We start from the raw sequence: 27126 nt of genomic DNA, 5'->3' as shown, positions 1-27126 counted from the left end.
CCCCTCCTTTGTTTTGGTAAGACCAAGGAAATGAGTAAGCCTACTGCAATCTGATGGTGATCACTGAATTGCTTTCTATGATAGGAGAGTTGTCTTTGGTAGGGAGATTTAAATTACAATGCTAATTTTAAAAACATGAATAATATTACGACCTATTCTAGTACAACTCTATTGTGTTGGTTTATTTCTTTTCTTCTTTCTCTTATGATTTATTTATTTATTTATTTGAAAGGCAGAGTTACACAGAGAGAGAGGAAGAGAGAGGGCTTCTAACTGCTGTTTACTCCCCAGATGGCCGCAATGGCCAAGGCTGGGCCAGACCGAAGTCAATAGTCAAGAGCTTTTTCCAAGTCTCTCACGTGGTTGGCAGGCACTCAAGCACTTGGGCTGTCTTCTGCTGCTTTTTCCAGGCCATTAGTCAGAAGCTGGATCAGAAGGGGAGAAACTGACACACAACCAGAGGCTTTACCTGCTATACCACAATATTGGCCCTGGTTGTGTTTCTTTGTCTCCAATAAAGACAATATTTACAGACTGTGGCCTTTGTGTGCTAAAACAAAACAAAGTGCTCCCTATCACTGGATATGTCCAAAAGCAAGCAAAAATACAACAGAGGTAGGAAGGCACACCCCTTTACTCACGTGTTAGATGCTCCCATGGCGACTGCTACAATGCCTGCAAGGCCTCCCATCACACCAGGTAAGCCGTGAAGATTGTGGATTCCACAAGTATCGTGGATCCTCAGTTTAGTAGCAATAAGTGGCTGAAATTGTAAAAGGAGGAAGATTTATTATTTTGTTAGATATACACAGCTCTAAAACAAAAGTAAATAACCACAGAGAATACATTTTAAAGTAAATATTATGTGTGTTTAAGGTGTACAGCAGGAGTTATGGGATAGATATAGATAGTAAAACAGATACTATATTGATGCAAATGAACATCTCCATCATTTCACATAATTATTCAATTTTTAAAGGTATGAGTATTTTTATGCCTTTAAAAAAGCTAACATCTACTCATTGAATGTGGATCTTATATACACTCCTTTTTTAAAAATTTGTAGCCTTCATGCTATGCATTACATCTCTAGACCTATTCATATCTATCATATCTGCTATTTGTGTCTTCTGAGTTTACATCTCCCTGTTTTCTCTCCCTCCTCGAAGAAGAAATTCTGTTTGCAGCCAAGTTCTCCTTCCACATCTGATATTTGGTTTTAGTCAAATACTTTGATTGCACTGCTGGGCACAACTACCTGTTTTGGTTCTTAGTGGAGGAGTTCGAAAGTGAATGACTTCAAGTCCCACTCTTTCTCATCTTCTGATGACATTCTAAATCCTTAAAAGACCACAGAGTCTTTAACTTTACAAAATGAGCAAAAATCAACAATGACAAAAACATCAGTGTAACTGTCCCAAAGAGAGAGTAATGCAGAAGTACTTAACTTCCTATTCATGCTAAATTATAAATAGCTTTATCAGCTTCTCTTCTGTCATATAGAAGTCTAGAAAGAATAGAACACTAGATTTGAAATGTGAGTAGTATTTCTGAAGGGAAAGCAAATGACCTCCAAATAGGAAAGGTATTTTTGGAGGAAAACTTTATAGATTTTTTCTGCTGGAGGAATGTGAGAAGATAGTGGTGCAGATCAGAGTATGACTTAGAACATCTGTTGTACTCACAGTCAGGAACTTGTATCCAAACACAGAAACAATTCCTGCAATGCTTCCAATGACCATAGAACCATATGGGTGGATTGTCATGTCTGCACAGGTACCCACAGCGACTCCTCCTGCAAGGGTTGCATTCTGAATGTGCACCTGTGTGGAAGGTAGCAACATGAATGAAGTGAGTGAATGAGGCAGAGTTCAGAATACTGCAGGATTCTAGACTTTAGTAGACTCACGGCATCTTATACAGTAATGAGAGAAAGTCAAAAGAAGTTGTAGAGGCAGGGAGGGAGTTTATAGAGTAAGTATTCTACCAGTGTTCTGCTTCTTTATAAAAAAGATTTGCTTATTTATTTGAAAGGTAAAGTTTCAGAGAGAAAGAGGAGAGATATACACACATAAACACACACACACACATAGAGAAAGAGAGAGAGAGAGAGAGAGAGAGAGAGAGAGAGAGAGAGAGAGAGAATATTCCATCTACTCGTTCACTTCCCAAAAGGCTGCAATTCCAGGAGCCAGGAGCTTCCTCCGGGTCTCACTCATGTGGGCAGGGGCCCAAGAACTTGAACTATTTTCCACTGCTTTCCCAGGCATACTAGCAGGGAGCTGGATTGAAGTGGAGGAGTTGGAAGTTGAACTAGTGCCCATATGGGATGCCGGCATCATAGGCCAGGCTTAACTGGCTGCACCACAGTGTCAGTCCTATGTTTTGCTTCTTGATGAAATTCTTTTTTTCTAATATTTATTTACTCATTTGGAAGAGTTAGAGAGAGAGAAGGAGAGACATAAAGCTATCTTCCATCCACTGGTTCACTCTCCAAATGGCCACAATAGCTAGGGCTGGGCCAGACCAAAGCCGGGAGCCAGGAGCTTCATCTGGGTTCCCACATAGGGGGCAAGGTCCCAAGCACTTGGGCCGTCTTTCGCTGCTTTCTCAGCCCATTAGCAGATTGCTGGATTGGAAGTGGAGCAGCCGCGACACAAAGTGGTGCCCACATAGGAAGTGGCAGCCTTATCAAGTTCAGCAGAACACCAGCCCCACTGATGCAGTTCTTGAAACATGTGCGTGGCCATCATGAATCACTTGCTAAACATTTAGAGAATTGGAATATATTCCCCTAGTCATGCTTTAAAATTAAATTATAATAATTTCCCTCTCTCAAGTTAAAAAAGTAGAGTGACTGATTTGCCATTTCTTTAGTTCAAAAACAAGAGACTCAAGAGATCAACTTGGATTTAAAATATTTTAGATTAATTTTAGATATATAAGGTTTGCAAAAATACACTTTCCATTTCCAGCATCTCCCAATGTTAACACCTTGCATAATGATAGAATGAGGGAATTATATATCACTATAAAAAGCCTCATTGGGGTTTCACCAGTATTCCTAATAGTGTGCTTTTTCTTTTCCAGAAGCTTATGCTGGATCCCACATTACATTTAGTTCTTTATTTGAAAGGAAAAGTTGCAGTTGGAAAAACAGCATCAATGTGTACCATCATATTGTTTTTCTACTTGCTGACAAATAAGTAGGGAAACTTAGGAACAGTTAGCTATATCATCAGATATATTTCATGGCTTTGATTTTTTCCACAACTATATATGCTACTAGACTAAATTCTTTTAGAACACTTTTTCCCTCCCAGAGTACACATTTGATGAATGAATTGTTATTGCTTTTGAAATATTTCCAAAATTTATGGCTTGTGACTTGTTCCAAGTAGTTCAGCAGTGATGCAGAAATTATCTATTTATCCAAGCAACTTTCAGTATCATTAAGTGAAATTTACATGGGAATTAATATGACACTTACCATGTCGAGTTTGCCTCGGTGCTGGACAAGGCTGGAGAACGCATAAGTTGTAACCACACAGGCAGCAAGAGAGAAGTATGTGTTTACAATAGCCATGTACTGTTTGTCTCCAGTCTCAGCAATGGCTGAATTAAAGCTGGGCCAACACATCCACAGAAAAAGAGTCCCTGCAGCAAACCACAAGAAAGGATGTTAGTTCTGAATAGTAAAGACAGTCCAGGGAACAGAGTTTCCTATGGGGAATGAATGTGTTTCTACATTTAGGCTTAATTACTTAATAGTTAGGAGAAAAGAGGAGCAATGAGCCAGTATGAAGAAAGCAACATCCAAAGGTTGTTTCTTGTTGAGTATTTTCATGTCTGCGTTGATGTTGACCTTCTCCTATGCTTGCCCAAAGAGACAGGGTCAGGCAAGTCTGTCTTCACTCACCAATCATTGCAAACAAGTCTGAGTGATACACAGACTCTTCATTGTCATGCCCCCTTCTCAAGCCAGATCGATACAAGACACCTGCAACAGCCAGGCCAAAGTAGGCTCCAAAGGTGTGGATTGTCATTGATGCTCCAATATCAGAAGCCTGAGGGGGAAAAGGGTCATTCATATAAATAGATGTGAAAGTGAATTTACTCATTCCAGGAGGAAAGTCAGTGAAAGAACTGCTTCATTGGTTAGACAAGTTCAAAAAAAATGGAGAGAAGAAGAAGTGGATTAAAACAAGGCAGTTAAATAGAAAAAAAAAATGGGCTGCCACTGTGGCAATAGTGGGTTAAGCCATCGCCCGCAAGATAAGCATCCAATATGGGTGCTGGTTCTGGTCATAGCAACTCCATTTCTGATCCAGATCCCTGCTAATGAACAAAAGATTGCCTCCATGCTTCACTCCCTGCCTCCCACAGGAAAGACCCAGATTGAAGCCCAGGCCCCTGGCTTCGGCCTCGCCTAGCTCTGGCTGTTATCATTTGTAGGATGAATTTGCAGATGGAAGATCTCTGTCTGTCTCTCCTTCTCTCTCTATAACTCTGCCTTTTAAATAATAAAATCATCTTTAAAAAATAGAAAAAAAATACAGATTTGGGGGCTACACAGAAATGACTTTCACTAGTTGCTCAGGCACTTACTTACAATACAACTTTAGAAAAATTACCAAACACTTACTTTCAGGGTTCTGTAAAATCAGGAACTATTATAATCTAATGGAGTTGTGGTGACACTTAGATTCCAAAGGACTAGATCCTTAGTGGGCATTTAATGTATTCTGTGTTATTTCTCCAGGAAATAGAGAGTCTCAGTGAAATACTGTGTGTTGCACTTGATGCAAAACAAAGATGATTTATGTTTGCTGGACATTGCACCTTTTTTTTTTTTTAAAGATTTATTTATTTACTTGAAAGTCAGAGTTACATAGGGAGGGAAGGAGAGGAGGAGAGAAAGAGAAGTCTTCCATCGGCTGGTTCACTCCCCAGATGGTCGCAATAGCTGGAGCTGCACTGATCCGAAGCCAGGAGCCGGGAGCCAGGGGCTTCTTCTGGGTCTCCCATGTGGGTGCAGGGGCCCAAGGACTTGGGCCATCTTCTACTGCTTTCCAAGGCCACAGCAGAGAGCTGGATCGGAAGTGAAGCAGCCAGGACTTGAACCGACACCCAAATGGGATGCCAGCACTGCAGGCGGTGGCTTTACCTGCTATGCCACAGCACTGTTCCCTGGACATTGTACTTTAAACTCACTAAATTGCTCCTCAAATGCTTGAAGCTTCAAAAGGCTAGCATTTGCCCCCTATTTTTTCACTCTTCTACATGATAACATGTAGCTGAGGCCCAAGATTCATTGGAGAAAATATGCTTTAGGTTCCTCTTTAGGACATGGTAAATTTGATCCTGTTTTCTGTTTCTGGCTCTGAGGAAATGTTTAGTGTGCCCAACCCTGAGAATTTCTCTGTACTTATTAATATAGAAAAATGATACTTTATTCAAAATGATCAAATTGTCACCAATTAAACTAAAAAAGGACCTTCTTTTTGCTTCTCTGTCTTTGAGTAGTCATCAACAGACCCAGTTCCCTTGAAGGCCCACACTTGGTTATCCTTCCAGCACATCTGACTCTCCGGCAGCCATTAGCCTCTCAGCAGCACCTAGGCCCTTTGCAACTATGAAACCTTGCCTGGCTTCCCTACATGGTTTCAAGAGAGTGGGAGGTGGCAACTGATCAGGTTTGGACTTTACAAATACTGCGTCCAAATCTCTTTCAATGCTATCATATTTTATGCAAAATCTTTTCCCTGTTTCTCACTCTGGAGCAGCTGACACACATAGTCTATAGGGTTTCTTGGTCAAGACTGTTTTCCTTGATGGCTTCATTTTGTACTGGTAAACTTCTTTCATCTTGCTTCAGCTAAAGGCTTTCCTTTAGTTCCTCATTATCAGTGAACTTGATGTTACATTGACTTAACATACTCTCTCCCCTTTGGTTACTTGAGAAATCCCACGTGCCCTTCAGGGCCAGCTTATCTATTATATCCTCAGAGACCCCCTTCATGATTTTAAAATATAAATTAGGTATGTTTTCACATAGGCACTCCATGCACTTATTTTTCATTGCACACATTGCAGTTTTCTAAAAATATTTAAGTGAGTATATATTTGTGTTTTTAGGTACAAGATTGCTTATACAATTATTTGTCTAGTTTCTTTCTCTACCACAGGTTTGTAAGCTCTGTAAAGGTAAGGACTATTTTGCTAGTCACTGACACCCACATCTAGAAAGTTGTTAAAAATATTTGCTGTTAAATTACTCAATAGAATTATAAACAAAATAACAAAACACTAGAGTTCCCAGAAATATTGTTTATTATCCATGAGAGAACCAATGCAATATTCATAGAAGGTAAAAAATTTTACCTTGACCTTAACAAAAGCTATCTAAGACTTTATATATGTCTATTTACTTAGTGATTGGGATATAAATTGAAATTATCATTAATAGACAATATATTATATTAAAAGTGTTGTGGAGTTAGAGAAATCTGGGCTTAAATCCAGATTCTGGAAAGTCATTTGGCATCTATGATCATCAGTTTCATTGTGTATAAATGGTAACAGCAATAACTACCTTACAGTGTTTCTGCAAAGCTGAAATGAAATAATGTTTGTAAAATCCCTTGTTTAAAATAGGCATTCTGGGGCTGATGCTGTAGCCTAGTGGGTAAAGCTCCCACCTGCAATGCTGGCATCCCATATGGGCACTGGTTCGAAACCCAGTTGTTCCACTTTCCATCCAGCTCTCTGCTATGGCCGGGGAAAACAGTAGAAAATGGCCCAAGTCCTTGGGCCCCTGCACCCACATGGGAGACCTGGAAGAAGCTCCTGGCTCCTGGCTTTGAGTCGGCACAGTTCCAGCTGTTGTGGCCAATTGGGGAGTGAACCAGTGGATGGAAGACCTCTCTCTCTCTCTCTCTCTCTTCCTCTCCTCTCTCTGTGTAACTCTTTCAATTAAATAAATAAATCTTTAAAGAAAAAATAAAATAGGCATTCTATGAACAATTAAACTATGATTACTATATAGCTATGATTACTATTGGCTGTGTTACCACTCTTACCAGGATTTACCCATGTTTCAAGTAGGCACATATTATGCATTGTGACCAGAATGGATACACAAAGCTAGGCAAGGATGAATCCTCTAATTCTTACCTTGAATATCTCACCAACCAGATATTCATTGCCAGCAAAGAAAGAAATTTCTATAATTGTCATGATCAGCATTTGGATTGGACTTGTTTTTCCCAGAACGGCTCCAAAAGAAATCAGGACTGTGGCTGTACTGAAGTCTGCATTTATCATGCTGAAAGGAATAAAGAATAAACCAAAAATAATCACAACAAAAATAAAACTGAGTTGTAAGGTGATGAATGACAGCATCAATTTATCCGGAGTGTAAGCCCTTCTCCAACCAGGCCCCATCAGGTTCTCCTCCCAGACTTACTCATCCTCTCTCACTTCATTACTCCTTCTTTCTCCTTTGGACTATATATTCTTAAGTTGCTTTAACATTTGTAGAAATTTTAACTTACCCATTCTTCTCTTTAGTTTTGTTGATTGATACATGTCCTATAGTGATTGTTTATTTTTTAAGATTTATTTTTTATTTATTTGAAAAGCAGAATTACTGAGAGGAGGAGGAAGAAGAAGAAGAGAGAGTGAGAGCGAAAGCAAAAGCAAGAGAGAGAGAGAAGGAGAGAGAGAGAGAGAGAGATATTGGGAGATCAATCTTCCATCTGCTAGGTCACTCCCCAAATGGCCACAACAGCTAGGGCTGGGCCAGACTGAAACCAGGAGCCTGGAGCTTCATCTTGGTCTCCCATTTGTGTGCAAAGGCCCAAGAACTTGAGACATACTCTGCTGCTTATCCAGGTGCATTAGTAGGGAACTGGATAAGAAGTGAAGCAACCAGTACTCAAAATGGTGCCCAACTGGGATGCCAGAATCTCAGTAGGAGGCTTAACCTGCTATGCTCTAATGCAGACCCCAACACTTTTACATTTTAAAAATGATATTCATTTTTGTTCCTTATAGCTGAGATTGAAGGAATATTAACTTTATGAAGGAGGATTTCTCATATCTTTAAGTCAAACCAGAGAGGTTACAACATTGATGTGGAATCCAGCGCAGCAGGGGAAGGAACTGATTGGGATCCTTGGGTGAAAAATTGCCAGCTAGTTCAGAGTCCAAATGACAAAGCAGTAAGTAGAGACATGATTTATCTGAAAACACAGTGGACAGACATTACTGTCTTTGGGCTGATATTACAATGCCATTAACTGGGTAGCTTAGAAACAGCAAAATTCTTTTCCTCACAGCTTAGGAGGCTGGGGTTTCCTGCATAAGATGTTAACAGATTTGGTGTCCGGTGAGGGCCCACCTCCTGGTTCACAAATGGTGCCTTTTGGCTACACTCTCACACGGTATAAGGGGAGACAACTCTCTCTAAGGCCTCTGTTATAAAGGTTATTTTTTAATGATTTCTTTATTTATTTGGAAGTCAGAGGCGGGGGGGGGGAGAGAAATGTCTTTCCTCCGCTAATTTACTCCACAGATGGCTGCAACGGCTGGAGCTGTGGCAATCCGAAGCCAGGAGCCAGGAGCTTCCTCCAGGTCTCCCACATAGGTACAGGGACACAATCACTTGGGCCATCTTCTACTGCTTTCTCAGGCCATAGCAGAGAGCTGGATTGTAAGTTGAGCAGCCGGGACTCAAACCAGCATCCATATGGGATACTGGCACTGCAAGGCAGTGGCTTTACCCACTACGTCATACTGCTGGTCCCTATAAATGTCCTTAAAGTGCTTTACCATTTTTAAAAAATTTTTTTTGACAGGCAGAGTGGACAGTGAGAGAGAGAGAGAGAGAGAGAGAGAGAAAGGTCTTCCTTTGCCGTTGGTTCACCCTCCAATGGCTGCCGTGCTGTGGCCGGCGCATCGCGCTGATCCAATGGCAGGAGCCAGGTACTTATCCTGGTCTCCCATGGGGTGCAGGGTCCAAGCACTTGGGCCATCCTCCTCTGCACTCCCTGGCCACAGCAGAGAGCTGGCCTGGAAGAGGGGCAACCAGGACAGAATCCGGCGTCCCAACCGGGACTAGAACCCGGTGTGCCGGTGTCACAAGGCGGAGGATTAGCCTAGTGAGCCGCGGTGCCAGACATTTTTAAAAATTTTAATTTACCTTTCCTTCACTTTAGTTTTGTCAATTGATAAGTTCTCTAGAGTGATTGTTCCTTGCAGCATAACAAGAATACATTTCCATTTTTAAAAATGATCTTAAAAATATCTCTTAGATTCTTTTGCACCTTGGAGCTCAGATGGAAGGAATATTAACTGTGTGAAAGAAGATCTCATATCGTTACAGTCGAATGAGAACAATTTCAGCATGAATGTGGTCTGGTGCAGCAGAGGATTAAATCCCCCATTCCTGAAGGATTTAATCACCACCCAGAGGTCTCACCTGCTAATGTACCTTGGTGGTTAAGATTTCACCATATGAATTTTAGGGGGAGCTGGGGATAAAAATATTCAGATGACAGCAAGGATGCTCACTTTTTGATTCCAATCTGAAATTTCTTTCCATGGCTGTGTAGCATCCCCTGTGCGATAGTGCCCCATTGGAGGCCCAGAGCAGCAATTAATAGGTTGATACCCACACTGCTGAAGCCGTATTTCTTCAGGAAGGTCATGAGAAAGCCAATACCAACAAATATCATAATATGTACATCTTGGAATACTGGAAAAGAGCAGAGGAAAAGGTAACTGCATTAGGGGAACCTGAAGAAAGTGTTACACCATAGGCTATCCCATTTATTTAATGCTATCTCTTTTGTACAAAACATTTCACAAGGGAAGCATTAACTTGTAGGCAAAAGGCTGATTCTATCACAAGCTTGGCTACTTACCATCCATGAGACCTATTCAATATTTGAGCCTTAGGAAAATGTGCACTATCATGTATCAGTGTAACTTTTATCCTCTTCCTGAATAATTTTTCATTATTTTTCACCCAAAGAAAGCTTTGTGGAGAACGATGCAAGTGTAACATCCTTTAGCAGATTTTCCCAAAGCTCTCAAGGAAAATTAATATTTTCTCTTGTCATTTATACAGCTCTCTGTATACATACTTTGGCTTTATCATTTGTCACATTATATTAGCATTTATTTAGGGTGCATTACCCTGTAATAGTTAAATAACCAATGAAATGTTCATCTCCTGCATTAGGTTGTGAGTTTCTTGATTGAAGGATTTAGGACATATTCACCCTTGGCTCCCCTGATCTTGACATTACGGACTACACCTAGAAGAGCAAGGAATGTTTGATATATGAATGAAAATACTTAACACTAGAGTCCTCATGTCAAATTGTCAAATGTGTACAATAGCTCCAGTCCTACAAATCTTACCAGATCATTATTTTAGTCAAATGGGATAATGACTTTGGTAGCATTTTATAAACCATGAAGCACTAAAGAAACATGATTATCTCAAAGTCTGTTTCCTGGGGAACCCAACCTGTACCACCTTCTGCCTGCACTTCAGAATATGCTACTCAGAACTTTCCTGACTTCCCCTGATATAACTTACATACTACATTTTTTTTTTTTGACAGGCAGAGTGGACAGTGAGAGAGAGAGACAGAGAGAAAGGTCTTCCTTTTTGCCGTTGGTTCACCCTCCCATGGCTGCCGCGGCCAGCGCGCTGCAGCCGGTGCACCACGCTGATCCGATGGCAGGAGTCAGTTACTTATCCTGGTCTCCCGTGGGGTGCAGGGCCCAAGCACTTGGGCCATCCTCCACTGCACTCCCTGGCCACAGCAGAGAGCTGGCCTGGAAGAGGGGCAACCGGGACAGAATCCGGCGCCCCGACCGGGACTAGAACCCGGTGTGCCGGCGCCGCAAGGTGGAGGATTAGTCTAGTGAGCCGCGGTGTTGGCATACTACATTTTTTTTCAAACATTGTTAATTAAATCTGATGTGCTAATATGTGGTAGTAACTGCATGCAGAGGTGAATTAAGATGCTAGCTTCCAAAGGCAACCTGCATTTGGAAAGGGCCCCATAGAGGTACAGGGAGTTACCCTGAAGTATTTCTGATTAATCCTGAAATAGAAAAAGTTGGCAAAATAGAGTGATTCAGAAGGTCCTTTGGTGGACTAGAAACTGGTCTTGTTCTTGTCTGAGTGCAGGAGATATAAGAGTAAAGAACATGAGCAAATTAAACAAGTTCTACATGATTCAATCACATGTTGTAGTATCATTCATTCTTTTGACCCTTTCTATGTGCTGAGACTTTTGGACATTTTATTTTTCACTTGAGCCACTCCCAGGAAAGGCAGTATGAGGAAGGCAACAATGGAAAGGAGTATCTGAGAAGTGTCCCTTGTTAGCAGCTCTGAGAGACATCTCAGAGAGAATGCTGCACAGTCTTTATTGTGGTAAAGTAGTGCAAATGGATATGCATCTTCATTTCATACCTAAATATCACAGAACTGGTGTCAAATCTGCTGATGGCAACCATCAACAAACATCAACTTGTTTCCTTTTCGGCTTTTGAAATATAGATGACAATATATATACTTAATTTTCCTTACAAATTCTTTTACTATCATTTAATTTTTACACATAAATATTTGATTTTTACAATAGACCAAGTTGAAGGAGAATTTAGGGAATATGCATGGATGATTATTATTAACTATAATTTTACTAAACCTCCTTGAAACTCAATCTTTTTCCTCTTTTCAGGAATATTTGTATTATGTTGAATGGTTTTCCAGTCTACAAAATGGTTAATTCATTTTATTTTGATCTTGCTTCTAACTTCAGAATCTAAGACTATATAAATTAGGTGAGTTGTTCGTAGTTACAAAGCTCTAATTAAAAAAATCAGTCTAGTTTTATGAAATTCACTTTTTATTTCATTATGTAAAACTATTTTACTAAACAATCTCTTTTTTTTCTTAGACTACTCTCGTTCCCCCTGCAATCTACTGATTTTAAAGTATGCCCTAACCAGCTAGTTTTAAAAATTCCTTGATTTAGTCCTGTAATGTCAAACACCAGTAGCAAGTATTTCATGGAATCCATCCCTTCTTTCTTTTGATGGAAAATGAAACATTTTATAAGAGGGAGGAATATTCTATTAACTACTCCATTTTTTTTGTTTTCCTTTTGCTCTAATTTTTATTACTGATTTTTGCCACAAGGGGGCCTAAGAACTTCATCTATTATTTAAGTTGCTAAAGGGAGTTCACATTTTGCATGAAAGGTATGGATTAATAGATTTACACACAGTTAGAAGTATGAGCTTTCTCTCATCCTGATTCGGGTTCTGGGTGGAGATCATGAAGAAGACCAAGAATTTCAGTTTTTGGTGCAAGACTCTGCCATTAAAGCAACAAAATATCTACATTTTAATGGAAAACAGGATTTCTTTAGGGGTTTGCACTTTAGGGAAGTCTTTCAATGTATTTTAAGGATCATCAAGATTTGTCTGGGCAGTGTTTCTCAACAGGACACTATTTTAGTTCCCAGAATACATTTGACAATGTCTGGAGACATTTTTGGTTGTGGCAGCAATTGCTCAAGTTTCCTAATACAGGTATCTAAGTTTACTCCCCTTATTGCTTTCACTGAGTAAACAATCCCACAAAGAATATGTTCTTGCCTTTCAGAGGTTGACTGATGCTAGTGGAAATCAAAAAATGTTTTGACAATGTGTTAGAGACCAGTAGGTAGATATCTGAATTCCTACCTGATGAGCAGTGTTCCTCTACAATGTAGTGGATGCAGACAACCAGGGTAGGAATCCGAATAGGCTCTTTCCTATATTAAACAATTGACTTTAGGCAAAGTACTTCCTATTTCTCAACCCCTACTTTATCATAGATGTTTTTCTTCACTTGCATAATACAGATAGTTTTGAGGATTAGAAAATGAGTGCAAAGTTAGTTAGCACAGGCTTGGAACAAATTAAGTAGCATTATAATTATAACTTCTATCATAATGTGAAGTTTGTGCTATTTTGGAAAGTGCAATGTGACAATGATCATCATCGCTATCCCCACCATCACCAGTCACCACCACTATCGTCATCCTCACTCTCATCATTTCTTCCTAGTACAAAGAGGTTTGCTTTATTTTGTTATTTTTGCTATATTTTGCTTCCACATTTATCTTCCAACAGAATATCTTATAAGCCCTGATAAGTCAACATGTTTAAAATGTAACCATTTTATTCTAACACTTTACTACCCAAAACAAACAAAGTGAACCAAAAGTCTCCTTATCCTCTGTTTTCTATGTATGACTTCAACCCAGAATGTCCTCTTCATTCTACAGCTAGCAACTCTTTTTACCTGGAAAACTTCTAGATAGCATTCAAGAATCAACCCTGTGAACATAGCTCTCACATTGTATATAACCTTTTTATTTGATTTTATCTGTTTTGTTTCTCTGTGTGCTCCTTTATTATTTATTCAAGTAGCCTGGGGATGGAGCACTATCAGTTAGACACTATCAGGAGAAAGTGAATGCAAGTCTGCCTACTTGTTCTTGTTAGACCCTTGGAGAAAATCCAGCACCTGCAGCCGTCCAGGGAATGCCTCAGTTATTTACGAATAAGTGGATCACAGGTGAGGGCTACTGAGAATTATTGTAATTATAACTACAGGGCTTTTCTGAAAAAAAAAAAAAGTGTTTCTAGACCAACTAGTGAATATGACTTTAAAGCTTAGTTTCTGATTAGAGATGCTGTTTTATAATGGTTCAGTGCTGGTGAAGTAAATTTACTAAGGTTGTAGATTTTGAAACTGCAGGGTTGTACTATGAACTCTTTTTTTAAAGATTTATTTATTTATTTTAAAATCATAGTTACAGAGAGAGGAGAGGGAGAGAGAGAGAGAGGTCTTCCATCCTCTGGTTCACTCTCCAATTGGCTGGAACGGCCGGAGCTGCGCCGATCTGAAGCCAGGAGCCAGGAGCTTCTTCCCAGTCTCCCACGTGGATGCAGGGGCTCAAGGACTTGGGACATCTTTTACTGCTTTCCCAGGCCAAAGTAGAGAGCAGGATGGGAAGTGGAGCAGCAGGTACTCGAATTGGCACCCATATGGGATGCTAGCACTGAAGGCGGCAACTTTACCCACTGTGCCACAGCACTGACCCCTGAATTCATTTTTTTAAAAGAAAAATATTTATAGGCTAATGTCATCCCACCTCTATCCAAATATTTTATTTTCAGGTATTTCAAATATTCAGAAAAGTTTGATCAATAAACACGTATATACTATTTATCTAGCTTTATCAGCTATTAATATTTTTCATATTGATTTTCTCTCTCCTGTATGATTAATATATTTATGTATATAGACTGGCGCTGCGGCTCACTAGGCTAATCCTCCGCCTTGCGGCGCCGGCACACCGGGTTCTAGTCCCGGTCGGGGCGCCGGATTCTGTCCCGGTTGCCCCTCTTCCAGGCCAGCTCTCTGCTGTGGCCAGGGAGTGCAGTGGAGGATGGCCCAAGTGCTTGGGCCCTGCACCCCATGGGAGACCAGGAGAAGCACCTGGCTCCTGCCATCGGATCAGCGCAGTGCGCCGGCCGCAGCGCACCAGCCGCGGCTTTTGGAGGGTGAACCAACGGCAAAGGAAAACCTTTCTCTCTGTCTCTCTCTCTCACTGTCCACTCTGCCTGTCAAAAAAAAAAAAAAATATATATATATATATATTTATGTATATTGATATATATATATAATGCATATTCTTTTAAACCACTTGAAAATGAGGTGATAGCTTGCTTAAAAACACTTTAGCATGAATTGCCTATGTAAAGGATATTCTAGGGGTCAGTGCTGTGGCATAACGGGTAAAGCTGCCTCCTGCAGCGCTGGCTTCCCATATGAGCGCTGGTTTGATTCCCAGCTGCTCAACCTCTGATCCAGCTCTCTGCTATGGCCTGGGAAAGCAGTAGAAGATGGCCCAAGTCCTTGGGCTCCTGCACCCTTGTGGGAGACCCAGAAGAAGCTCCTGACTCCTGGCTTTGGATTGGCACAGCTCCGACCATTGCAGCCATCTGGGGAGTGAACCAGCGGATGGAAGACCTCTCTCTCTCTCTGCCTCTGCCTCTCTGTAGCTCAGTCTTTCAAATGAATAATTAAAATCTTTTAAAAAAAGGATATTCTGAACAACCACAATTTCATCATCAAAGCCAAGAAATGGAACAGTAATAAATGTTTATTTAATATATAATTATGTTCTAAATGCTCCAACAGCCTCAAACTGCCAAGCTTCAAATGTTTCCTTTGCTATGTGTCTTCAGACTCCTTTAATGTAGGGCAATTTTTCTACATGCCTTTTATTGTTGTTGCTCCACTTTTTATGTAAAATGCCTTATAATTTGAATTTATTTGTTTTTACCATGATTAAAATAATATTATATGTTTTTGGTAAGAATAACATGTAAGTAGCATGGTGGGCCTCCCACTGGATCACACATAGAGGCACCTAGTTTGTTTTTCCTAACACTGTTAACAGTGAGTTTGATCAATTGGATTAGATAGTGCTATCAGATCACTCCATTACAAATGCATCTTTTACTCTCTAAGTAAGAAAAAACCTTAGGGCTAATTCTTCCAGATCATGTGAATACTATGTTCTCCAATAACTTTATATCCAATGGATTTATCATTCATTGATGAACCTTGCCAGAATAAATTATTACATTGATGATTTCAATATATAGTTTTCTATATCTATTACTTATTTTATATTAATCTGTTGGCATTTTTCTCTAAGAAGATTTCCCCTCTTCCATTTCTCAATTTTATGAAATATTTCTGAGTTCATTGAATCCTTTTTCTTTCTTTCAATTTCTAATAACACCAAATTGTTAGTATTTTTCATACTTTCTTCCTGATTTGGCTAGTTGGTGTCTCTTCAGGCAGAATGTGTGTTATTTTTGTCAGGACCCTATTAGTATTTAAGCATTTGGCTTACCCTGTCCTTTCTTTGCCCTCATTTGGAATCTATAGTTTCTCCAAGGAGCCCGTAATTAAGGAATGTTGTTTAGAAACTGAGAATCAGATCCTAGCTGTGCCCATTGCTTCCAGGCCTTTTAAGAAGGTAGAACTACTCAATTCAAAGCAGCACATGAACTCTTCTGGGTCCTAGTCTCTTATTGTTAGGTTATATATTATAGACAGTATGTTAATTCAGGCATCACAGCAATTCCAAGTAACAGAATAGTGGCAAATGGTTTCCTAGGAATTGTTCACATTGTACATACCAGTTATTCTTTACCTATAATCATCAAGATTTGCTGAATGTCGTAGCAAAAAAAGTGAATTGAATGCTATCTGAATAAATACAGGAGCAAATTCTTAAATACAAAATTTAAAAATAAATCATTGAACCATAAAAGTTCTCAAAGCAGTTTCTAGTGCTGTGTAGATTCTTAGATTCCCTGTATCTTTGGTGATGTCCAGTGTGATCCAAAGACATATCGGTGTTTGGGACTTACTTTCAGGAATCTGAGAGGTGATAACTATTTGCATGATAATTCTAAGATGTAATTTTTCTTTCTTCACTATATTGATATTTACACAAATGGTGGAAAGCAATGCTGTATGAAACCACTGTTGCTGTAGCATGAATGAGAACAGGAGCATCAAACTGTCATAGTAGTCAAGATAGTCTTCAATACAGCAGGAAAAAAGATTAATTTAAGACTTTTTAGATGAAGTAAAAATTATTAATTTTGTTAACTATTGAGCTTTTCATACATGTGTTTTAATACTTTCTATGAATTAGAATGATAAAATGCAAATACACAGAAAGCACTACTGAAATGTGGTGGTATCTTGGAAAACAATCACTTCTGTGACTGAGGGGTGAACTCAACCAGCACATTTTTTATCGAATTCCATTGTTACTTGAGAGACAGATATGTAGTTTTTCAGACCTGGGTATTTGGCTCACTTTTTTTTTTTTTTTTTATTCGGCAGATAGAGTTAGTGAGAGAGAGAGACAGAGAGAAAGGTCTTCCTTCCGTTGGTTCACCCCCCGCAAATGGCCGCCACTACTAGAGCTATGCCAATCCGAAGCCAGGAGCCAGGTGCTTCCTCCTGGTCTCCCATGTGGGTGCAAGACCCAAGCACTTGGGCCATCCTCCACTGCACTCCCGGGCCACAGCAGAGAGCTGGACTGGAAGAGGAGCAACTGGGACTAGAACTTGGTGCCCATGTGGGATGCTGGTGCCCAGGCGGAAGATTAACCAAGTGAGCTATGGCGCTGCCCCTGGCTCATATTTTTTTAAAAACTGAAGCTGAATTGCCATCATAGTTAAAAGGACTAACAGCATTTGCTGTCATTATACAATTTTAGCTTTGAAAACATTAGAATTTCAGAGAAGTTGTGTTTGCCACTACATGCTTATTAATTTCCTGATATTCCTCAAGGTTTTCTTGGTAAGATAGTTGGTGATATTAACACATATTCTCTTTTTGGAAATTGTATACTGAAATGTGTCAACATTTGTAAAATTGATATAACTCAATGGGTTAATATTTTTCAAACAAGCAATACACACTATTCTAAAATCAAGCAGGCTGAATGATTCATTCAAAGTACAAGACAGACTAAAGGACTTCAGTGTAACACAATGCTAAAATATTTCAGCATATTTTTAAAATGTCCACTAGGTGTTAAAGACTAGCCATTTGTAGAATTTCTAACAAAATGTAAAAGTCTTGGAAAGGTCCATCACTCTACGCTAAGCTGAGAGGTTGATGCTGCAGCCTCCATCTCCATGCGGTTTGACTGGGGAGAATTCCATGGTACTAATCCAGCCTGGGGAGCTGGTGTGGGTCTAAATGACTACTCTGCTCTGTGAAGGGAGGCCTTGTTGCCCCCCACCCCCCCACTAAAGCACCAGACTCAGTTTACTATGATGGAGACCCAGCTGAACTTTGGCCTGAGTTGGAGAACAGTAGACAGTTCTGCCTCTGCTAGAGGCTGCTGGGGACAAGGCAGCTTGCAGGATGGAGAGTGGACACCCTGTACTCTGTGACTGTGGCCTGTGACAAAGGCCACAGAGCTGGGAGGGTTGACACTGTGTCTGTTTCCCATGCACCTGCCCAGTCTGACTGCAGAGTCGCAGTGCTCCCTATACTGGGGATAGATCTTGCAGAGGAATTGAAGGACATACTGCAGGGTGGGCTGATGCTTAGGATGGTGCCCATACATAGATGGAGGAGGTCCACTGGTGCTGTGAGTTAGCTCTGGGATCTGAATCAGCTGGTTCACTCTGGCATATAGACTATATAGAAGGACTGAGATCCTGAACACAATACTCAGCTCCAACATCCTGTTCACTCACTGAATGTAGCCGTAGGTGCACCACCTTGTCCCTCTTGGGTGTCACTCTGAACTCTTGCCCCACATACAAACTGTTGCCAGAACTCCCCGATCCAACCCAGCACACACCACTGGAACTCAAGTGTAAGCCTTAGACACTGCATAAAAACCCAGAGGCAGATATCCAAAATGAAGCTTTCAATAAATCAATAAAACATATTCCAGAATATATAGAAACAATAGATCTCCCAGATGCACAAAGATTAATGTAAGAACACAAGAAACATAAGCAAGGAAGACAATATAACCCCCAAAAGGAACACAATAATGCAGTAATATTGGACTGTGAAAAAGGGGAGACTGACAAAATATCTGAAAAAGAACTAAAAAGAATGATTAAGGATATTCAAAAACACAGAGAAACAGTAGGATGAAATCAGCAAATCAGTGCATGAAATTTATGAGAAATTTTCAAAGAGAGAGATACTGAAGGAAAACCAGAGAGAAATATTAGAAATAAAATATTCAGTAAGTCACATACAAGAATCACACTGAACCTCAAATAGGCATGTTCAGAAAAGACCCTCACCACAACACATTATAGTCAAACTTTCAAAAGTAAAATTTAAAGAGAATATCCTAAAATATGCAAAATAGAGAAAAGCCGGATTGCCTTTAAAGGAACTCCCCAGCATATTTCTCAACAGAAATCTGATAGGCCACTAGGGATTGAAGAGATGTAGTCCAAGTTCTAAAAAACAAAACAGAACAAAACAAAAATAAAAAAACTTCAAACCCAGAATACTTTACCCAGAAAATCTCTCATTCCTAAATAAAAGTGAAATAAAGACTTCCTAAGACAAGCAAAAATTGAAAGAATTTGTTATAGCCTAGCCAGCCTTACAAATGGTAATTTAGGATGCATGACACACAGTAATAGAGAAAGACAATCAGCATCAAGAAAGAATGTGAAGGTAAAAAAAATCTCCTAGTAAAAAAACAAAGTAGACCGCAAAAAAAAAAAAAAAAAAAAGGAATTTTTATGGGAAAAGACTAAGTCATTACTTATCAATAATAACCTTGAACGTATATGAGTTAAATTCTTAAATTAAAGTACTGAGTGAGGGGCTGGCGCTGTGGCTTAGCAGGTAAAGCCTCTGCCTGCAGTGCCAGCATCTAATATGGGAGCTGGTTCAAGTTCTAGCTGCTTCACTTCCAATCCAGCTCTCTGGCCCAGACCTGGCCTTTGCAGCCACTTAAAGAATGAAAGAGTAGATGGAAGACCTCTCTCTCTCTCTCTCTCTCTTTCTCTCTCTCTCTCTGTAACTTTGTCTTTCAAATAAAATTTTTTAAAAAGGTTTATCTTAACAGATGCAGAGAAAGCATTTGATAAAATATAGCATTCATTCATGATAAAAAAAACTTAAAAAATTTTATATAGAGGGAACATACCTCAACACAATCAAGGCAATACATGACAAATTGACTGCCAGCATCATATTGAACAGGGAAAAGCAGGAAGCATTTCCACTAAGATCTGGAACCAGACAAGGATTTCCACTCTGACCACAATTACTCAATATAATTCTGGAACTTTTAGCCCTAGTCAATAGGCAAGAAAAATAAATAAAAGGGATGCAAACTGGAAAGGAAGAAATAAAATTATCCCTGCTTGCAGACGACACAATTATTTATACAGGGGAAAAAACCATGCCTCTAAGAGACTATTAGCATTCATAAGAGAGTTCAGCAAAGTTTCAGAATACAAAGTTAACACAAAAATCAATTACATTCTTATGTAACAGCAATGCTCTGGCTGAGAAACAACTTAGAAGACCAGTTCAATTCACAATAGCTACAAAAATTTAAATACCTTTAAATTTACATTTATTATATATATACCTTTAAATTTAACCAAATATTCAAAAAATCTCTACACTGAAAATTATAAAACATTAATGGAAGAAATAGAGGGACACACAAAAAATAGAAAAAAACATCTTCCATGTTCATGGATTGGAAGAATTAATATCACCAAAATGTTCATACTACACAAAACAATTTACAGATTCAATGTGATCCAAAAATCAAAAAAATAAATGCTGGTGAGGATGTGGAGAAAGAGGAACTCCAATACACTGCTGGTGGGAATGTAAATTGATACAACCATTATGGAAAACCCTATGGAGATGCTTCAGAAAACTAAAACTAGATCCATCACAAGAGCCAGCTCTCCCACTCCTGAGAACACGTCCTTAGGAATGAAATCAGCACATGAAAGAATTACCTGCACCCTCATGTTTATAGCAGCTGAATTCACAATAGCTAAGATATGAAACCAACCTAGATGGCACCCAACGAAAGAATGAAATCCTGATGTTTGCAACAAAAAAGATGCAACTGGAAACCAATATGCTGAATGAAGTAAGCCAGACACAGAGAGACAAATAACACACATTTGCTCTTATTTTTGTAGTTAATGTAAATAAAGAGAATATAATAATTTCATGAATGTTATCTTATTCTTCATATAGATATAAATACTGCTTCAGTGAGTCATCCTATGTTAATGATAACATACGCTTTTTTCCCATGTTAATAAAGAAGAATTGGGGAGGGGAGGAATAGTGAGCACTCTTTGGGAGCTAGTAATGTGTTCTTAATTTGGATTTTAGTTATGAGTGTGATCAGAGGATCAAAAACTCATTTTCTATAAACTTATGTGGGTTTCCTGGTATGTATAACGTCTTCCAATAAAATGTTTAAAAAAGAAGTTTTTTTGTTTGTATACACACTGGATTATGAACAGCATTTTGAATGAATGAAGATGACTTTTCATGTAAAATTTCACATTGTGGTCTGCTGTTACCATCTCATATTTATATGTACCCCCCCAACTTTGCTTGTTTAATTACTGTTTTAGATACATACAAGAAAAGTTAATTAATGACATTCAACTTATGCCTTAAATAACTGATGAGTTCTCTCAAATAGCTTTGATTGAGAATGACTAAAAGGACAGTAATGCTTGTCTAGATGCATATGCTTACCCAATCTTACCTCATGGGTAACCATGACATTTTATTATTGTCTGAATGTACATACACACACATACCTCTTTGTATATAGTATATCTTCTGTATATAGTATATTTTCCCCAAATATGATACAAAGATCATAACGACATGGACTCTGCTCATTTTGTCTGCCTTATTCTCTGTCTAGAGCATAAAGCCTTGAAGATCGCTGGACTAGAATTACAAGCTTAATAAATATTTTCTTAATAAATAAAAAATAAGTGACAAGAATGATTTCCTTGTTAGTCTATTTTCAAATAGCTTTATTGAAATACCATTAATACATAATTATGTATACGTAAAGTCTATGATTTGATATTTTCATATGCATATATCGTGAATTTATCACCACAATGAAGCTAATTGTGTCCATTACTTCTACATAACCACCCCATTTGTGTGTGTGTGGGTGTGTGTGTGTTTGTGTGTGCATATGAATGGTTTGGAGATTTAATATTTATCCTTTTAGTAAATTACAAATGTAATTTGTACCAATTCTTCATCTATTGGTAGACTATTAAGAAATGAACATGTTTAGTAACTCCCTTGCAACTTAGTTTTTATTCCACATTCTGAATTGAGGCTATACCTGAGCTTTTGACACTGGAACTAAGAAAGTTCAGCACAAATTATGCACATTATCAAGCTCTTAACATCTTAATATTATTTTATTAAAATTAAAAATTAATCTTAGATCATGGTTTTCTACATCAAAAATGTCATACATCACTATAAGTGAGATTTATCTCAGAGATACAAGGGTGGCTCCACATTGGCAAATCAATAAATATCATAAATTACATCAACAAAATGAAGAACAAAAACCACATGGTCATCTCAATAGATGCAGAGAAAGCATTTCATAAAATTTAATATCACATCTTGATTAAAACTCCACAAATTAGGCATATAAGGAACATAACTCAAAATTATAAAGCCTAGATATGACAAGCCATCAGCCAATATTATACTGAATGGGGAAAAACTGAAAGCATTTTCCCTCAGATCTGGAACAAGACAATGGTGTCGACTTTCACCAGTCTCATTCACCGGAAAGTATCAACAAGAACAATCAGGGAAGAGAAAGAAATAAAGGGCATCAGCATTGGGAAGGAGGACATCAAAAAAGCCATGTTTGCAAGTTATGATGTTGTCCATGGAAAACTCGAACATGCCACCAAAAATTTGTTAGACCTGATAATCCAATTCAGGAAAGTTGCAAGTTACAAAATCAACATACAAAACCCAATAGCTTTTTATACGCAAATGATGAAAGAGAAATCAAGAAAGAAATCCCATTCACAGTGGCATTTTATTTCTTAAATTTATTGCATCTCTTTGTATATATGTGAATCAGACAATGGAATCTTTTAATAAAATAACTGTATTTTTTATCTTTAAATACATTTGCTTTAGCACATGCTTGGTACTTAATAAAATATTTTATTGGAACAAATGGATGAATCAATAAAATGTACACAAGCATACAGAGTTGAATCGAATTCTGTTCTGTTGTATTGTTCTTTAATATACAAAGTATAAAACATATTTAATGAAGAACCCTCTTGGATATCTATGCAGTATAAAGAAAAGTAGACTGGAATACAAGTATTAGATTTATGATCATAACTTTGCCCTTAGTCTCCACCTTTTTATTTTTGCTAAGTCAGGTAGCAGCTCTAGGCCATAATTTCACCATAAAAATACTTCTCATTGCATTAATTCCCTAAAAAAATATAGGAATGGAAAAATAGGTGTCAAATTATTAAATTAAAAAATAAGATTATCTTCGTTAAAGAGTTAAGCAACCTGTCTAACAGGGATCACTACCATATTCCTCCTGGATTAATGAGGTAGTGAATACGTCTGGTTCATAATAAGAAAGTGTTAGTTAGCATTATCGTGTTAACTATTTCATAGTCTATCTTCCTAAATTTGAAACTAAACTCCTCCTTTTCCTGGTCACTATTCTGAGGGAAGGATGCTGCTTTTCAAATGTGTTAGGTAAATGCTCACAAGTTTTTTCCATCTCAAAGGAATAAATTGCTTTCTTTTCAGAGTGCTATAAAATCCTGAGTACACGCTTTTCAATTGAAACTTCATTAAGTTCTACACTATTCTAAATACACCTTTTTATATATCTTATGGTCCCCACATAAAATCCAGATCACCTCTCTTACTTTTAAGTTCCCCTTAGCCACTTTCTTTGGGTTAGGGGAAGGTGTGAAATTTGTATTCTGTGCAGAACTAGGGATCAAGAGAAAAAAATCATTTAGTTGCAGAGAGGAAACATGCAAACAGCCAATTTTTTAAATTTTCACCTTCTTTTCCTGATATTTTAATAGATGCAGCTTCCATCAAAACACCTTAATCATGTAGATTAGCAAACAAAAGCATAGCAGAAATAAAGATGCTTAGCATACTTCTACAAAGAGTTCAAGAGCTTACAATATTCAAAGATTTCACATTATGAGAAAACAAAGAAGCACAATTTGCCTAATAAAAAGTAAATCGCCTACTCACAAGGATATAATTTCAGGAATCCATCCATGTCTGCTGCCATAGTGTTGTTGATATGTGAGGTAGTATTGTGATCTGTTTCATACTGAACAAATAATGAAAATAAAACAATCATGGCCACCTCCAGGCCTATGGCCATGAGAGGGAATTTGAACCTCATGTTTGTGACCAAGGGCAGAGGCACACTGAGAGGTTCACAGGCTGTGAGGTGTTGATAAGGACAGGGGATGGCTCTGTGTGTGGAATCAAGCTGCATGTGTAAGGCACCCCAATGACATCACAAGAAAAAAAAATGGGCAAAACTGCGTAAAGCTCCCCACCCTTTGGAAAACATTATGCACTGTAAACTAACTGGTGTTCCCAAAAGCTGGTTTGAAGAACATACGATATAGAGTGGGAAAAGTCAAATGATCAGTTGGTTGTACAAATGTCTAGGATGCTATTTAACTGGCCATATACATAAATTTTGTGACATTATCACCACAATAAAACTAATTAACATATCCATTAGTTCTACACTGCTAAGCCATTGTGTGTATGTGTGTGTATATATGTGTATCATGAGAAGATTTAAGATTTAGCTGGTTAGTAAATTACAAGTGTACAATGCAATATTGTTCATTGTAGTCCGTATGTTGACCACTAGATCTCCAGCAATTATTCATCTATTGGAAGAGTATTGAAAAGTGAATGATGACCCCAGAATTCCATGTGGATTGCAGTGACACAGATACTTGTGCTATCCTCAGCTGGAACTGGTCTCAAGGTGGAACAGGTCTGCTTTTGAATTAAAAAATTCCTTTCATTAAGTAGCATTTCCAACATATTCTATGCAAAATATGGAAGAGAGAGGTGCAAGTAAAGGCTTGGCTGAAGTCTATATCATAACAAATGATTAAAAAAAAGCAACAAGGTTTTTTTTTTAATCTTTTTTGTATGCTTTTACTCAGAGAACATGAAATCAGAACTTATAAATAAATGTACAATTTAAATAATTTGAAAATGTCTACTACTAGCATTCCTAATGCATGACACAATAGGACGGAATTCACATACCTGACTATAGGAATACATGTGTACACCCCACACTTTTGCAGTAACCTAAAGAGTATCCATGAGATTGTCATCAAATTATAAATGCAAGACATTTATGTTATTAAACTACATGCAAGCTTTTGAAAACTAAGAAAGAAATTATGCCCTGCAAGAACATCTAAACTTTAACATAAATAAATGTGGTTTTAAGCCATTTAACAAAGTGATAAAGTATGAAATAACTCCAGACCTATTGTATCTTTTTTTCTCTGTGACACTATAAGCACAGAAATCCCTCAAAATAATGAGAAGTTTACATCCATCCAAAATAATGGGGGTTGTTGCAGGATTTGACATTCACTCTGTTCACTTCCAGAATTTCTCATTTGCTGCTCTTTTTCTAAATGAAAGTCTTTTTAAATGAGGTAAACTGCGTCATGTACAACTTGGAAAAAGAAATATTTTTCTTGTTCAGCTCCTCACAGAAGTTTTTTTTCTCTAATTACATCACTGTTCTTACACACTCTCTCCTTCAATCCCATACACACAATCTTTAGCTTTTTAGGTAAAATGCCACAAACTTAGCAAAGACATCTTTGACCTCTCATTTTAAAGCAGGTTCTCAACTCAAATTATCTCTTATTGAACTTGTTGTTTTCTCTTCTAAAAAATTTTTATTATGGGGCCAGCACTGTGGTGCAGCAGGTTAAAGCCCTGGCCTGAGGTGCCGGCATCCCATATGGGTGCTGGGTTCTAGTCCCGGATGCCCTCTTCTGATCCAGCTTTCTGCTATGGCCTGGAAAAGCAGTGGAAGATGGCCCAAATCCTTGGGCCCCTGCACCTGCGTGGGAGACCTGGAAGAAGCTCCTGGCTCCTGGCTTCGGATTGGTGCAGCTCTGGCAATTGCGGCCATCTGGGGAGTGAACCAGTGGATGGGAGACCTCTCCCTCTGTCGCTACCTCTCTCTGTAACTCTGTCTTCAAAAAAAAATTTATTACAATAATTGTACAAACGTTGGGGCTATGGTATGACATTTCAGCACATGTATACAATGTGTTCTGGTCAAATAAGGGTAATCAACATTTCCCCTTCCTCGACATTATTTTGTGATTGGATATTTGGAGCTCCTTTCTTCCATTTGTTCATGAAATATATTTTGGATTGTTGTGAACTACAGATGCCTCCACCATTCTGTATAACATTAGGAAATTAATCCTTTGATCTATCTCTGATTTGGTACCTATTATCCAAACTCTCTCTATCTGTCCCTATGCCCCAAGTCCTCCCAGCTTCTATTTTTTTAAAGATTTATTTATTTATTTGAAAGTCAGAGTTTCACAGAGAGGAGACCCAGAGAGAGAGAGAGAGAGGTCTTCCATCCGCTGGGTCACTCCCCAATTGGCCGCAACAGCCAGAGCTGCGCTGATCCGAAACCAGGAGCCAGGAGCTTCCTTCGGGTCTCCCACACAGGTGCAGGGGCCCAAAGACTTGGGCCATCTCCTACCGATTTCCCAGGCCACATCAGAGAGCTGGATAGGAAGTGGAGCAGCTGGGACTCAAATGGGCACCCATATGGGATTGCTGGCACTGCAGGTGGCAGCTCTACCCACTAGGCACAGTGTCCCCCTCCCCCAGCTTCTATTAATCACTATTCTATCTTGTCTTAGTACAGTTTTTGTATATGGCATATTTATGTAGTGTTTGTATCTACATCTCATTTATTAAAATGTTTATTTCTATCTGTGGCCAGTTAGTTCCATGAGAACAAGGGCTGTGTCTCTTTTGCACATCATTTATTATTGAGAGTCAATACAATGACTTCCACAGTATACAATTGATAAATATCATTTGAGTGAACTGAATTAAAGATAGACTTGAAAGGGGAAAAATCTCCAAAGGAAGTCCAAATGGTGTGAGGAAGGCCATAGAGACAGCCTTACCCTAACAAATCCCATTTTAAATTACTTGCAACAAGGGAGACACGGAGCCTTGGAAGTGCCAGCATTGCTGCCTAAGGTGATGTTTTTTTTAAGTAAATGATTAATATTTCCTTCTCTCTTATCATCTCAGTCTAGTATTGCTGGAATGAAGAAATGAATCTTACATGTAGCACACATTTT

General features: G+C 38.6%; 1 protein-coding gene across 1 annotated transcript in view; it reads right to left on the bottom strand.

Annotated features, from left to right (window-relative positions):
- The window catches only part of RHAG (Rh associated glycoprotein), a 29556-nt gene extending 5400 nt beyond the window's left edge, over positions 1-24156 (bottom strand). Inside the window, exons 1-7 of the mRNA XM_002714380.6 lie at positions 23975-24156; positions 9577-9760; positions 7177-7327; positions 3920-4067; positions 3491-3657; positions 1686-1823; positions 642-763 (exon numbers count right to left, since the gene is read on the bottom strand). Of these exons, the coding sequence (XP_002714426.1) occupies positions 642-763; positions 1686-1823; positions 3491-3657; positions 3920-4067; positions 7177-7327; positions 9577-9760; positions 23975-24131 (1067 nt within the window). The 5' untranslated portion in view covers positions 24132-24156. The remainder of the gene's footprint in view (positions 1-641; positions 764-1685; positions 1824-3490; positions 3658-3919; positions 4068-7176; positions 7328-9576; positions 9761-23974) is intronic.
- Positions 24157-27126: the final 2970 nt, after the last annotated feature.

This window comes from Oryctolagus cuniculus, chromosome 5 (assembly GCF_051225735.1).
Source record: "Oryctolagus cuniculus isolate XC-2025 breed Fujian yellow rabbit chromosome 5, ASM5122573v1, whole genome shotgun sequence".
Taxonomy (NCBI): Eukaryota; Metazoa; Chordata; class Mammalia; order Lagomorpha; family Leporidae; genus Oryctolagus; species Oryctolagus cuniculus.
This window is presented reverse-complemented; position numbering and strand designations above follow the sequence as displayed.